Source organism: Oncorhynchus masou, unplaced genomic scaffold (genome assembly GCF_036934945.1).
Source record: "Oncorhynchus masou masou isolate Uvic2021 unplaced genomic scaffold, UVic_Omas_1.1 unplaced_scaffold_664, whole genome shotgun sequence".
NCBI lineage: Eukaryota > Metazoa > Chordata > Actinopteri > Salmoniformes > Salmonidae > Oncorhynchus > Oncorhynchus masou.
This window is the reverse complement of record NW_027013085.1, coordinates 43,923-56,178: the sequence shown is the minus strand read 5'-3', so window position 1 is coordinate 56,178 and position 12,256 is coordinate 43,923. Positions and strand designations below refer to the sequence as shown.

Here is a 12,256-nt window from a genome sequence, read left to right as displayed (position 1 = left end):
AGAAAGCTGTTTTGAGTACTTGGCATGCCATACGAGTTTCATCAAATCCATCCATACATTGCAAGCCACAATACATGGGGGAGTCTGACACTCCCATTTCATATTTTCTCAATTCCTCACATCATCATATCTTCTCAAATAGAGAATACGGTTGAGAATGCAGGAAATAGGAAATAGGATGCGAGGAATCGTGGAGAGACGAATTGAGAAGTAGTCTGTGGCTGGACAAAAACACCTACAGTCACCTCCCCCTCTTCTTCCTTCAGTCCCTCTTTACGGAGTGTTGGCCTTCCAAGAGGCCGCAGCCTAGTGCTGTCCCAGGCGATCCACTCATCATATCGATGGCTCCAACGATCAAAGTGGACAAGCATCTTCCCCTCATCGAAATCCATGTCCTCAATGCGTGACGAGTACCTAGAAGGTTGTATAAGAAAGAAGACAAAAGAAGACAAGAACAAAATGTCTACTGTGTTACATGTATATCTGTCATTATGCACATGATTACATAAAGGAACTTGACCGTTACATACCATTTTTGTAGATAGTCTTGAGCTTCAATTCTAGCACCGACTTCAAAAGTGATCCCTGGACGATTAGGTGTCTTCCTGCTCATCTTCACAACGTCTATGTTTCAAGACTGATGATCTGTCTGTCTGTGGCAGCTGAAAACAAAACAAAGGTAATGGATAGACCATGTTAAGCATCCGTCTCTCTCTTAAATGTAAACCACACATACGAGACCCTCTGCAAAGATCAACTATCTGTTCAATTGGCACCATATGGGAAGGTGATTAGCTAGCTAGCTATATGGCTTAAATAACGGAATGAACAATATTGTCTTGTTGAACTAGCTAGCATGATAGTTTGCTCACATAGGTCAGCAGTATTCCCGTTGATTCATAAAGCAAAAACGTTAGTCTAATAGATAGCTGACTAGCTAGCTAACATCCGATCTAGTAAACCAACTGTCTTTCAAACAAGCTGTTCAGACATGCCACTAGCCAAAATAGATCCAGACCCTACGCTTGCTTGTTTACAGCTGCTTTGGGGTCAGACAGGATTCCTGGCTCAAAAAATGTATCTCAATCGTGGGATGAGACATGTCTTGTACTCAAAATTCTACCATTATAACAACTGTTATACAGAGAAGACTACTCGTTTTTCCATGAAAGTTCCCCTTTCGTCCTCATGATAGGTAGCAGAAACCACAGCAGCAATTCCACAATGGCAGATGTGGTTACTATTAAAAGTCAGTGAGTCGTTCAACCTTCTCGGTTTATCATTTGGAATAATTCAGAGTACAATGCATTTCTCATCTCTGGATTGAGGTACGTTTCCCGAGCCATATCTTGTGCAGGCTCCGCAGTGTCTTAATCTAAACAAGAAGCCTGTCCGACCCCAGTGCAACTATAAGCAAGTGCAGGGTCGATAATCTATGCTGACTAAAATGACACCGCCACCATACTCACCCAACTGGCACATTCTAGTCATTAAAACATCATGGCACAATCATTCACAACAGTACTAGTTTGTTAATTAATCAACTCGTATGTTTAGATGACCAGCAAACGTCACCACATATTTTCATATTATTCGTTAACTAGCTTATCTTAATTTACGTACTAGGATAGTTAGCTAGCCTAATGTACTAAACTAGGTAGCTAGCAGGCTATCGTAGACTAGCTAGCTAAAGTCACACAAGCGGTTGGTTAGCTAGCATGTCGGTTATTAAAAGTGGCAAAAGTCAAGTGATAAAACAAGCGTTATATTAACATTTAATGTCTGAACAAATATGATATTAGTTTGCAACAAAACGTTTAGCTAACTGGCCGTTAGTTGTCCATTTACTATGGTACCTAATGCTACAGTAACTAGTTAACTTTGCAATAAGTTAGCTGGCTAACGTTATATTTTTAACTGGGCTAACTAACGTATTACTAGCCAACTAAACGATGGTGATATGACAAGGGCAAAGAAAGTTAAGATGAATATATTAATGAGATCCATGTATTTCACAGATTAAATGGCAAGCGAACCACTATTTGGGTTAGCTATTTGCTTGTCCGACGATAACGCTAACGTGCTAGCAGCAAGCTAATTTGCCAAGCTCTGCAGAATAATAGCTAGCCAAAAAACTGTTAGCCAGCTTCTAGCTATCTGATGGCATACATTCTCATGTATTTTGTGAGTGCATTGTCCTCTTTGGAATGAATTGCAAATTGTTTTACCTTTGCGAACACATTTGGTAAATGATCGTTATTGTTATAAACTCATATCATGAGTACATATCAGTCTTCTTCCCATTCTTCTGCTCAGATATTTACCCTAAATAAAATAGAGGACGTAACGACGTAAGCACACGTCATGATCACATGACCTACATTGAAGTACAACATGTCTGCATTGTAAACAGTACTGCAAATATGTCTCTAGAATACAAGACTATCACATAATATTCTGCAATCAACGTTCGCCTGCGTAAGGTCAACACAGGTAAGAGAGAGACGTTGACAACTATCTGCCGGTGACAACGTTGAAGTAAGAGGTCAGATTGAAAGAAGGGGGAAACATTTCTACTGTTTCATGTTTTCAATGTTAAGATTTTGATCAATTCAAGGAGGTATTTTTGTCAGACACAGGGCAGCAATCTTTACTTGTTGTAGAGTGTTCTCTTCTCTCATTTGACTAACAATCTTTGTACTTTTTTCTTGCGCAAAACCAAGATGATGATGATGATGAAGAAGATGCAGACTGCTGCACGATTCAGGTCTCAGTTGTGGAGTCTGAAGATGCCTAGCCTCTGTCACAGAAGCTTTGCTGCCATCTCCACTTACAAAGCTGTCATTTTTGACATGTATGGAGTTCTCATTCCGTCACCTGTCAAATTGGCAACAGGTATGTTATATAGGCCACACAATGTGCCACACAATGTACCACACAAGCCTTGTATAACCCAACATCAAAAATAGGCCATTACGGTAGGCCAACTTATTTCCATTCAACTCCTAATGGAAGAAAGGGCCTCAATACATAGGGGCGGCAGGGAGCCTAGTGGTTCGAGTGGAGGGGCGGCAGGGAGCCTAGTGGTTCGAGTGGAGGGGCGGCAGGGAGCCTAGTGGTTAGAGTGGAGGGGCGGCAGGGAGCCTAGTGGTTAGAGTGGAGGGGCGGCAGGGAGCCTAGTGGTTCGAGTGGAGGGGCGGCAGGGAGCCTAGTGGTTCGAGTGGAGGGGCGGCAGGGAGCCTAGTGGTTAGAGTGGAGGGGCGGCAGGGAGCCTAGTGGTTAGAGTGGAGGGGCGGCAGGGAGCCTAGTGGTTAGAGTGGAGGGGCGGCAGGGAGCCTAGTGGTTCGAGTGGAGGGGCGGCAGGGAGCCTAGTGGTTCGAGTGGAGGGGCGGCAGGGAGCCTAGTGGTTAGAGTGGAGGGGCGGCAGGGAGCCTAGTGGTTAGAGTGGAGGGGCGGCAGGGAGCCTAGTGGTTCGAGTGGAGGGGCGGCAGGGAGCCTAGTGGTTCGAGTGGAGGGGCGGCAGGGAGCCTAGTGGTTAGAGTGGAGGGGCGGCAGGGAGCCTAGTGGTTAGAGTGGAGGGGCGGCAGGGAGCCTAGTGGTTAGAGTGGAGGGGCGGCAGGGAGCCTAGTGGTTCGAGTGGAGGGGCGGCAGGGAGCCTAGTGGTTAGAGTGGAGGGGCGGCAGGGAGCCTAGTGGTTAGAGTGGAGGGGCGGCAGGGAGCCTAGTGGTTAGAGTGGAGGGGCGGCAGGGAGCCTAGTGGTTAGAGTGACCGAAAGGTTGCAAGATCGAATAGTGGAATAGTGACCGAAAGGTTGCAAGATCGAATCCCTAAGCTGACATGGTACAAATCTGTAGTTCTGCCCCTGAACAAGGCAGTTAACCCACTGTTCCCCGGTAGGCTGTCATTTAAAATAAGAATTTGTTCTTAACTGACTTGCCTAGTTAAATAAAGTTTCAATCAAAATAAACATAGAAGTCAATATAGTGCAACATAATATTCTTGGTCTCTTTTTCTCTCTAGTGTTTGAACAGCAGAACAGTGTTCCTCTGGGCACGCTGGGCAAAGCCATCAGGACAGGTGGGGAGGTGAATGCGTGGAAGAGGTTCATGCGTGGAGAGATTGGGGCTGAGGAGTTTGTGGAGGCCTTCGGCAGGCAGTGCAGTGAGATAGTGAGCTTATGTCTACTACATCATGACTAGCCATGTCTATCTGTACGTACAGCCTGTACCCTATGGGCCCTGGTTAAAAGTAGTGCACTAAACTAGGGAATAGAGTTCCATTTGGGATTCATCCCACATCTTAATTCATTATCCCCCTCTGCTGCTCCACCCTCAGGCAGGAAGTCCTGTTCCCATTGGCTCATTCTTGTCTAATCTGACCAGTGGGCCAATGACCAGGCCTCTACCCGTCATGATGGAGGCCATTTTGTGTGCTCGCTCCAGGGGCCTGAAGACTGCTGTCCTCAGCAACAACTTCCTCCAGCTGAACGGTGACCCCTTCCTGCCTCTGGACCACTCTCTCTTCGATGTGGTGATAAAGCATTTTATGTTTACATTGTTTGTGTCCCAAATGGCACCCTATTCCCTATATAGTGGACTACTTTTGTTCAGAGCCCTATGGGATCCCTATAGGCCCTGGTTAAAAGTAGTACACTACATAGGAATAGGGTGTAATTTGGTACATAGGAATAGGGTGCCATTTGGTACATAGGAATAGGGTGTAATTTGGTACATAGGAATAGGGTGCCATTTGGTACATAGGAATAGGGTGCCATTTGGTACATAGGAATAGGGTGCCATTTGGGACGCATACATTATTTAGTAATGATAGTAAAAGTAACACTAACAGTTAGTAGGCAATTCTTTGTCAAATTTCAGTGTTTGAGTGCAGAAATGGCATTATGAATACAATGCAGACTCTCTCTCTCGCTCTCTCTCTCTTGCTCTCTCTCTCTCGCTCTCTCTCTCTCTCTCTCTCTCTCTCTCTCTCTCTCTCTGTCCCATCCTGTCTCTCACCATCCCTCTTTCCCACCTCTCTCATTAATGCTGTACCACCTAACCAGTCCTCTCTCTCTCTCTCTCTCTTGCTCTCTCTCTCTCTCTCTGTCCCCATCCTGTCTCTCACCATCCCTCTTTCCCACCTCTCTCATTAATGCTGTACCACCTAACCAGTCCTCTCTCTCTCTCTCTCTCTCTCTCTCTCTTGCTCTCTCTCTCTCTCTGTCCCCATCCTGTCTCTCACCATCCCTCTTTCCCACCTCTCTCATTAATGCTGTACCACCTAACCAGTCCTCTCTCTCTCCCCCCTCCCCCCATCTCTGGTTGTAGATAGTTGAGTCGTGTAGGGAGGGCCTCAGTAAGCCAGACCCTAGGATCTACCACCTGTGCCTGAACAGACTGGGTGTCTCTGCCCATGAGGCTGTGTTTCTGGATGACCTGGCGTTAAACGTTGAGGCAGCTGCCCAGCTAGGGATGCATGCTATCAAGGTGAGTGAGCCGCGTCTCTGCATTCTTAACTCCCCCATAGCCATACCACTCTATCTTGGAGATGTTGTGGTGTACTGGGCAAGTGACTGCAACCTAGTGAATGATCTCGCTGTTTCATTGAGCAGTGTTTCAAGTTCCTCCCCAAGCTTCGTAGACGTCACCAAACACTAGGGAACATAACCCACAGACTCTGTGACCGAGCCACTGGTGAGTGATAGATATTGTTCTTCAGGTAGGGGACATTGCAGTGTCATTGAAGGAGCTGGAAGGGGTGCTGGGGATCCCCCTGTCAGGGTTTGTTCCTGGGCCTGGTTCTGCCCCTGGGGCCACAAAGCTCCCTATGGACCAACTCACACAGTACCTGAGGAAGGCTCTCCATCTGTCTGACGAAGGTACATCTATCCATTTCTTTAAAGAAAAAGAAAAACTTGCACACTACTCTTGACAGTATAACTGTAGTGTAAAATATTACGTATCGGCCTCTTGGCCTTCGTCAGAGCTTCGCCAGAACATTTCAAAACTTCTGTCTAGAAATGGATAGAATTGATATGACCTCAGTGTTGTCAGTAGAAAGTCCCGTAGCCTCTAAAGGCACTGGGGGAAGGGAGGACCAGGACATGTATGTTGATCTATGATGTCTGTTTAGAAAGCTCACCTATATGATGGCTACGTCCCAAACAGCACCCTATTCCTAAAAAGGGCCCTTGTCAAAAGAAGTAGGAATAAGAATCCATTCGGGACACACCCAGTGTCTCTATTTACTGTTGATGCTGTCTGTCTCTAAATCTGAAGCAGACTCTGTTGCTGTCCAACAACTCAACCCCAGTCAGTCAAACTCCTTATATCACTTGACCACTGGAGGGCGCCATCTCCTCCTGAGGAAACAGCAGAAGAACTGCCGCGCCATGGAGACAGAGTACAGGTTGGGGTCCTCCAACACATCACCTACCAAGCTGTGGGAATTAGATGGGTGTGAGATGGAAGTGATCAGCATCTGGATTGGTCATTCGCCTCTTCTATCTAGATGTCTGTGTCCCAAACGGCACCATGTTCCCTATATAGTGTACCCTATGGGCCCTGGTCAACAGCAGTGTACTATAGGGAATAGAATGTCATTTGTGACACCATTTGTATCATTAACCTTTTAGTTCATTTCCAGTTGTATGAAGAAACGTTGTGTTCTTTCATCACTCTCTTCTCTGTACTCCACAGGTTGTTGAAATCTCTCAGTGGATCCGGTATCCCTATTCCAGAGATCATTGATCTGTGTGAGGATCCAAGGTGAGAACGCACACTGCCCGACAGACACACACACAGAAACATACATACACTCATGCACGTTACATAGTTCTAGATTATTATTTTTTTATCCCTGTTTGTCTGTCTCTGTTTTCTTCCTGTATGTGGTGTTGTCCAGTGTCCTGGGTGCTCCCTTCCTCTTGATGGAGGTCTGTCTAGGGAGGATGTTCAGTGACCCCTCCCTGCCAGGCCTGACCCTTGGGGACAGGAGGGCCTTGTACCAAGCCATGCAACACACACTTCGCCAGATCCACTGTCTAGATCCTAGAGCAGTCGGCCTGGAGGACTACGGCGAGCCAGGTAATTCATTTATTTAGCAAAGATTGTTTTGTGTCATTCTCTATCTCTCTCTCTCTCTGTCTCTCTCTCTTTCTTTCCTCTCTCTCTCTCTCCTCTCACTCTCTCTTTCCTCTCTCTTTCTTTCACTCTCTCCTCTCTCTCCTCTCGTTCTCGCTTTCTTTCACTCTCTCCTCTCTCTCTCTCTCTTTCCTTCTCTTTCTTTCACTCTCTCCTTCATCTTTTCTCTCTCTCTCCTTCTTTCTCCTCTGTAGTGGATTACATGGGGCTTCAGGTACAGTGGTGGACTCAGCAGTACAGGGACAGTGAGACTCCGCCCATCCCAGCCATGGAGAGACTCATACAGTGGCTTCCTCTGCACCTCCCCAAACACCAGAGATCTACGCTGATCCATGGAAGCTTCAGGTATAACACAAACACACACAGCATGTACATATTTACATGATCAGCAGTAATATTTGTATTTGAAAAGTCCTGATTAGGTGTGAATCCCACATGGCACCCTATTCCCCATATAGTGTACTAATCCCATTGATCTGGTCAAAAGTAGTGCACTATGAAGGGAAAAGGGTGCCATTTTGAACACAGCCGTGGTAAAATTAGTCCAACCCAAAACCCCCTCTGGTCCGTAGCCTGGAGAACCTTGTGTTCCACCCAGAGAAGCCAGAGGTGGTTGCGGTGATGGCCTGGGGCCGTTCCAGACTGGGTGACCCTCTAACAGACCTGACCTTCAGCTGTATGGCTCACTGCCTGCCCCAGGACAACCCTCTACTGACAGGTACCATTATACCACCGAACCGTACTACTGCACCCTACCAGGATATAAAACTCAAATGGCATCCTATTCCCATGCGCCTTGGTCAAAAGTAGTGCAGTATATAGGGTGCCATTTGGGATATAACCTAGAAGTAGTATGCATTTACACTGAACCAAAATATAAACACAACAAAAGTGTTGGTCCCATGTTTCATGACCTTGAAATAAAAGATCCCAGAAATGTTCCATACGCACAAAAAAACATATTTCCCTCAAATTTTGTGCACAACTTTGTTTACATTTCTGTTAGTGAGCATTTCACCTTTGCCAAGATAATCCATCCACCTGACAGGTGTGGCATGTCAAGAAGCTGATTAAACAGCATGATCATTACACAGGTGCACCTTGTGCTGGGGGACAATAAAAGGCCACTCTAAAATGTGCATGTGGTTACATTATGTAAAAATAATGGTGCAACGCTAATAGATCTAATATTATTTTATAACAAATGTGCTTTCTCCCGCGTTGGATACGGTCGCTGTCCGCAGTTCTGAAACATATTCTTCAGTGCACCATAGAATTGGCACCTTTCCCTATGTTGCTATGTGCATAGTAGCAAAATGAACCATCATATTGGGATTGAGAACAATTCCTTAAACCATATTCAGATGGGATTAGTTATACTGGGGGTGGTCAGGTAATGAAATTATGTGCAATTCCAGCCAGAATAACCTGCTGTTTTTTGGTCCTCTGATAATACCAGTTCCTTGCGAATCGACATCCCTGTGTTTTGAGAGAAATGTCTGAGTTTGACAAGAAAACAATAACTGATTTGATAGATTGAACAAGGCCTATATACACCAAAAGTATGTGGACACCTGCTCGTCGAACATCTCATTCCAAAATCATGGCCATTAACATGGAGTTGGGCCAACCTTTGCTGCTATAACTGCCTCTGCTGTTCTGGGAAGGCTTTCCACTAGATGTTGGAACATTGCTGCGGGGACTCCATTAGGCCACAAGAGCATTAGTGAGGTCGGGCGATTAGGCCTGGCTCGCAGTTGGCGTTCCAGTTCATCCCAAAGGTGTTCGATGGGGTTGAGGTCAGGGCTCTTTGCAGTGGGGCGGCAGGGTAGCCTAGTGGTTAGAGCTTTGGACTAATAACCGGAAGGTTGCGAGTTCAAACCCCCAAGCTGACAAGGTACAAATCTGTCGTTCTGCCCCTGAACAGGCAGTTAACCCACTGTTCCCAGGCCGTCATTGAAAATAAGAATGTGTTCTTAACTGACTTGCCTGGTTAAATAAAGGTAAAATAAAAAAATAAAAAAAGGCCAGTCAAGTTCTTTGACACCGATCTCGACAAACCATTTCTATATGGACCTTGCTTTGTGCACGGAGGCATTGTCATGCTGAAACAGGAAAGAGCGTTCCCCAAACTGTTGCCACAAAGTTGGAAGCACATAATCATCTAGAATGTAATTGAATGGTGTAGAGTTAAGATTTCCCTTCACTGGAACTTGGGAGCCCAAACCATGAAAAACAACCATTATTCCTCCTCCACCAAACTTTACAGTTGGCACTATGCAATGGGGCATGTATCGTTCTCCTGGCATCCGCCAAACCCAGATTTGTCAGTCAGACTGCCAGATGGTGCAACGTTATTCATCACTCCAGAGAACTTGTTTCCACTGCTCCAGAGTCCAATGGCAGCGAGCTTTATACCACTACAACCGACACTTGGCATTGCGCATGGTGATCTTAGGCTTGTGTGTGGCTGCTCGGCCATGAAAACTCATTTCATGAAGCTCCCAACGAACAGTTCTTGTGCTGACGTTACTACCGAGGTCCAAACTGCCTTTGGAAGCGAGTGTTACAACCAAGGACAGACAATTGTTACGCGCTTCAGCACTCGGTGCTCCCGTTCTGTGAGCTTGTGTGGCCTACCACATCGCGGCTGAGCCGTTGTTGATCCTATACATTTCTACTGAACTGCACTTACAGTTGACCAGGGCAGCTCTAGCAGGGCAGAAATGTACTTGAACTGACTTGTTGGAAAGGTGCATGCGACTGTTTTTAGTCTGCTGTAATAAAGGCTTTATGTATTTATTTTTTTGCATTAGAACAGACTCTCTGGTACGCTTCTTTGGTGTTGTTTACTGTTCCAAATGGTCAGAGAAACTAATAATATTACTGTAATCTAACAACACCTGTTTGGCACATAATACTCACGCAACGCTTGCTCCTATACATTCCTTTTTCTAGATCTCCAGTAGTCTCCACAACCAAGTCAAATGTCTTCCACAGATCTGACTTCCCCTTTCCCTCCTGAACAACCAGTAAACATTCACCCGTTTCGAGTTTCTTTTTCACGTCCTCCACATCCATTTTGCAGTCGACATAACTGTGTTCGGAGTTTGTTATAACCAATTTATTCATGTGATTATGATGGGCTATAGGTCAGGCCCTATTGGTCACATGCATGCGATGCTTACTGTTGGGGAATAATCAGAATTAGTTGGTAACATAGGTAAGATGTTTTATATTCATCATATGTTTGTAAGTTACTTCTCATCAGAATGTTTATTTTTGTATAATACTGTGGCGGGGTTGCAGTATCTGTTCTGTGTCAAGACTAAGTTGCTTGGGCCGCAGAGAGGGGAGAGGTCAAGCGTGTATCTCTTGTCTCCACAATGTTTGTGTACCAGTCAATGTGTCTCTGTGATCTTGTCAAGATCGGATGGATTTGATATAAGACTGTTGATATGGAGGATTTGTTTATGGTTCTGAGTTTGAGAAAATAACATAGTTTCGGAGACAAAGCTGAACGATAAATTATGCCGATGCTGTCTGGCTATGTGTGTCTTTGCTATAAAGGATCTCAGTTGCAATGTGTAAGGGACTCTCAGAGAATTCATTTATAGACACTGAATTGATCTGAGAGTCACAGGGTTGTGATGGAGCTCATATAATTAAAGATGGACTTTGCGATAACTAACTCTGACTTGTGTGTGGTTTGCTCTCATGATTTGGTAAATACAGGAGATGTCCAGGACATTACGTGTTTTACGTAAAGAGAGTATGGGTTGAGTGAAGAGGGAATGTTTTTCCAAAACAAATTAGGGATTTCGTTACCAGAACTTTTCAGTCAGAATCTGGACAGAAACGAAATGGCTGTAATGATGTGGCAGCTTCAGCATGGACAGCGCAATAAACACTTGCTGTGTTGTGGTGCCTGTTCACTGCAGTTGGGAGGAGAGCGAGACAACGTGCGCCAGTCACACAGGCACTCGCTGTATTTTTTTTTAACACATTGTGACCATCGGGCTCTTTCTTGAGTAATTTGTGTCACGTTCATTTTATATAATCAAACAGTGTGCTTAAAGCATCAGACAAGCTCAGTGCATATGTAATTGGTTTTATTCACATAGGGTGTGTCTGTCTATATATGGCAAAATAAGTTGAAACATTTTGACCAATCGATTGGTCGAAAGAAAAGCACTACTCTCGGTTGACCAATATTTTATTTTAGTTGGGGACAGCCCTAGTATGGACAGGCATAAGCTATGGACAGCTTACACAATTGCATTTTATCGATGGCCATTTGAATGCACAGAGATACCGTGACGAGATCCTGAGGCCCATTGTGGTGCCATTTAATCCGCTGCATCACCTCATGATTCAGTATGATAATGCACGACCCCGTGACGCAAGGATCTGGACACAATTCCTGGAAGCTGAAAATGTCCCAGTTTTTCCATGGCCTGCATACTCACCAGACATGTCACCCATTGAGCATGTTTGGGATGCACTGGATATACTTGTACGACAGCGTGTTCCAGTTCCCGCCAATATCCAGCAACTTCGCACAGCCATTGAAGAGGAGTAGGACAACATTCCACAGGCCACAATCAACAGCCTGATCAACTCTATGCAATGCATACGGCAAATGGAGGTCACACCAGATACTGACTGGTTTTCTGATTCACGCCTACCTTTTTTTTTTAAAGGTATTTGTGACCAACAGATGCATATCTGTATTCCCAGTCATGTTAAATTAATAGATTAGGGACTAATGAACTTATTTAAATTGACTGATTTCCTCATATGAACTGTGACTCAGTAAAATCTTTGAAATTGTTGCATGTTGCGTTTTATATTTTTGTTCAGTATAGTTATGATTCAATATATCAACACAGTGGTGGTTTCATGGCGTTTCCTACAGGTATGTCTGACAGGGGCCTAGTCCAGCTGGGGATCCCCACTGTGGAGGAAGTGATGAGGCAGTACTGCAGCTCTATGGGTCTGGAGGAGGGAGTCCCAGACTGGAACTTCTACATGGCCTTCCACCTCTTCTGCCTGGCTGCCAGCCACCAGGGAGAGAGCAAGAGTACCATTGCAGGTACCAGAACATAGACCAG

General features: G+C 45.3%; 2 protein-coding genes across 7 annotated transcripts in view; one reads left to right on the top strand and one right to left on the bottom strand.

Moving 5' to 3' along the window:
- LOC135536797 (PHD finger protein 20-like protein 1) overlaps positions 1–2,352 on the bottom strand; it is a 40,690-nt gene extending 38,338 nt beyond the window's left edge. For 5 of the 6 annotated variants that reach the window (XM_064963023.1, XM_064963024.1, XM_064963025.1 and 2 more), the window contains exons 1-3: positions 2,229–2,352; positions 531–662; positions 240–414 (exon numbers count right to left, since the gene is read on the bottom strand). In XM_064963023.1, the coding sequence (XP_064819095.1) occupies positions 240–414; positions 531–613 (258 nt within the window). In that variant the 5' untranslated portion in view covers positions 614–662; positions 2,229–2,352. The remainder of the gene's footprint in view (positions 1–239; positions 415–530; positions 663–2,228) is intronic. The other variant, XM_064963028.1, reaches the window with a different exon arrangement.
- A 31-nt stretch (positions 2,353–2,383) lies between these two features.
- LOC135536796 (acyl-CoA dehydrogenase family member 10-like) lies at positions 2,384–12,251 on the top strand. The gene is made up of 12 exons (XM_064963022.1): positions 2,384–2,493; positions 2,724–2,895; positions 4,021–4,169; positions 4,336–4,530; positions 5,328–5,486; positions 5,719–5,878; positions 6,282–6,408; positions 6,699–6,767; positions 6,904–7,085; positions 7,337–7,487; positions 7,715–7,860; positions 12,061–12,251. Exons 2-12 carry the CDS (start codon positions 2,724–2,726, stop codon positions 12,249–12,251), a joined length of 1,701 nt encoding a protein of 566 aa, XP_064819094.1. The 5' UTR covers positions 2,384–2,493.
- The last annotated feature ends 5 nt before the right edge of the window (positions 12,252–12,256 follow it).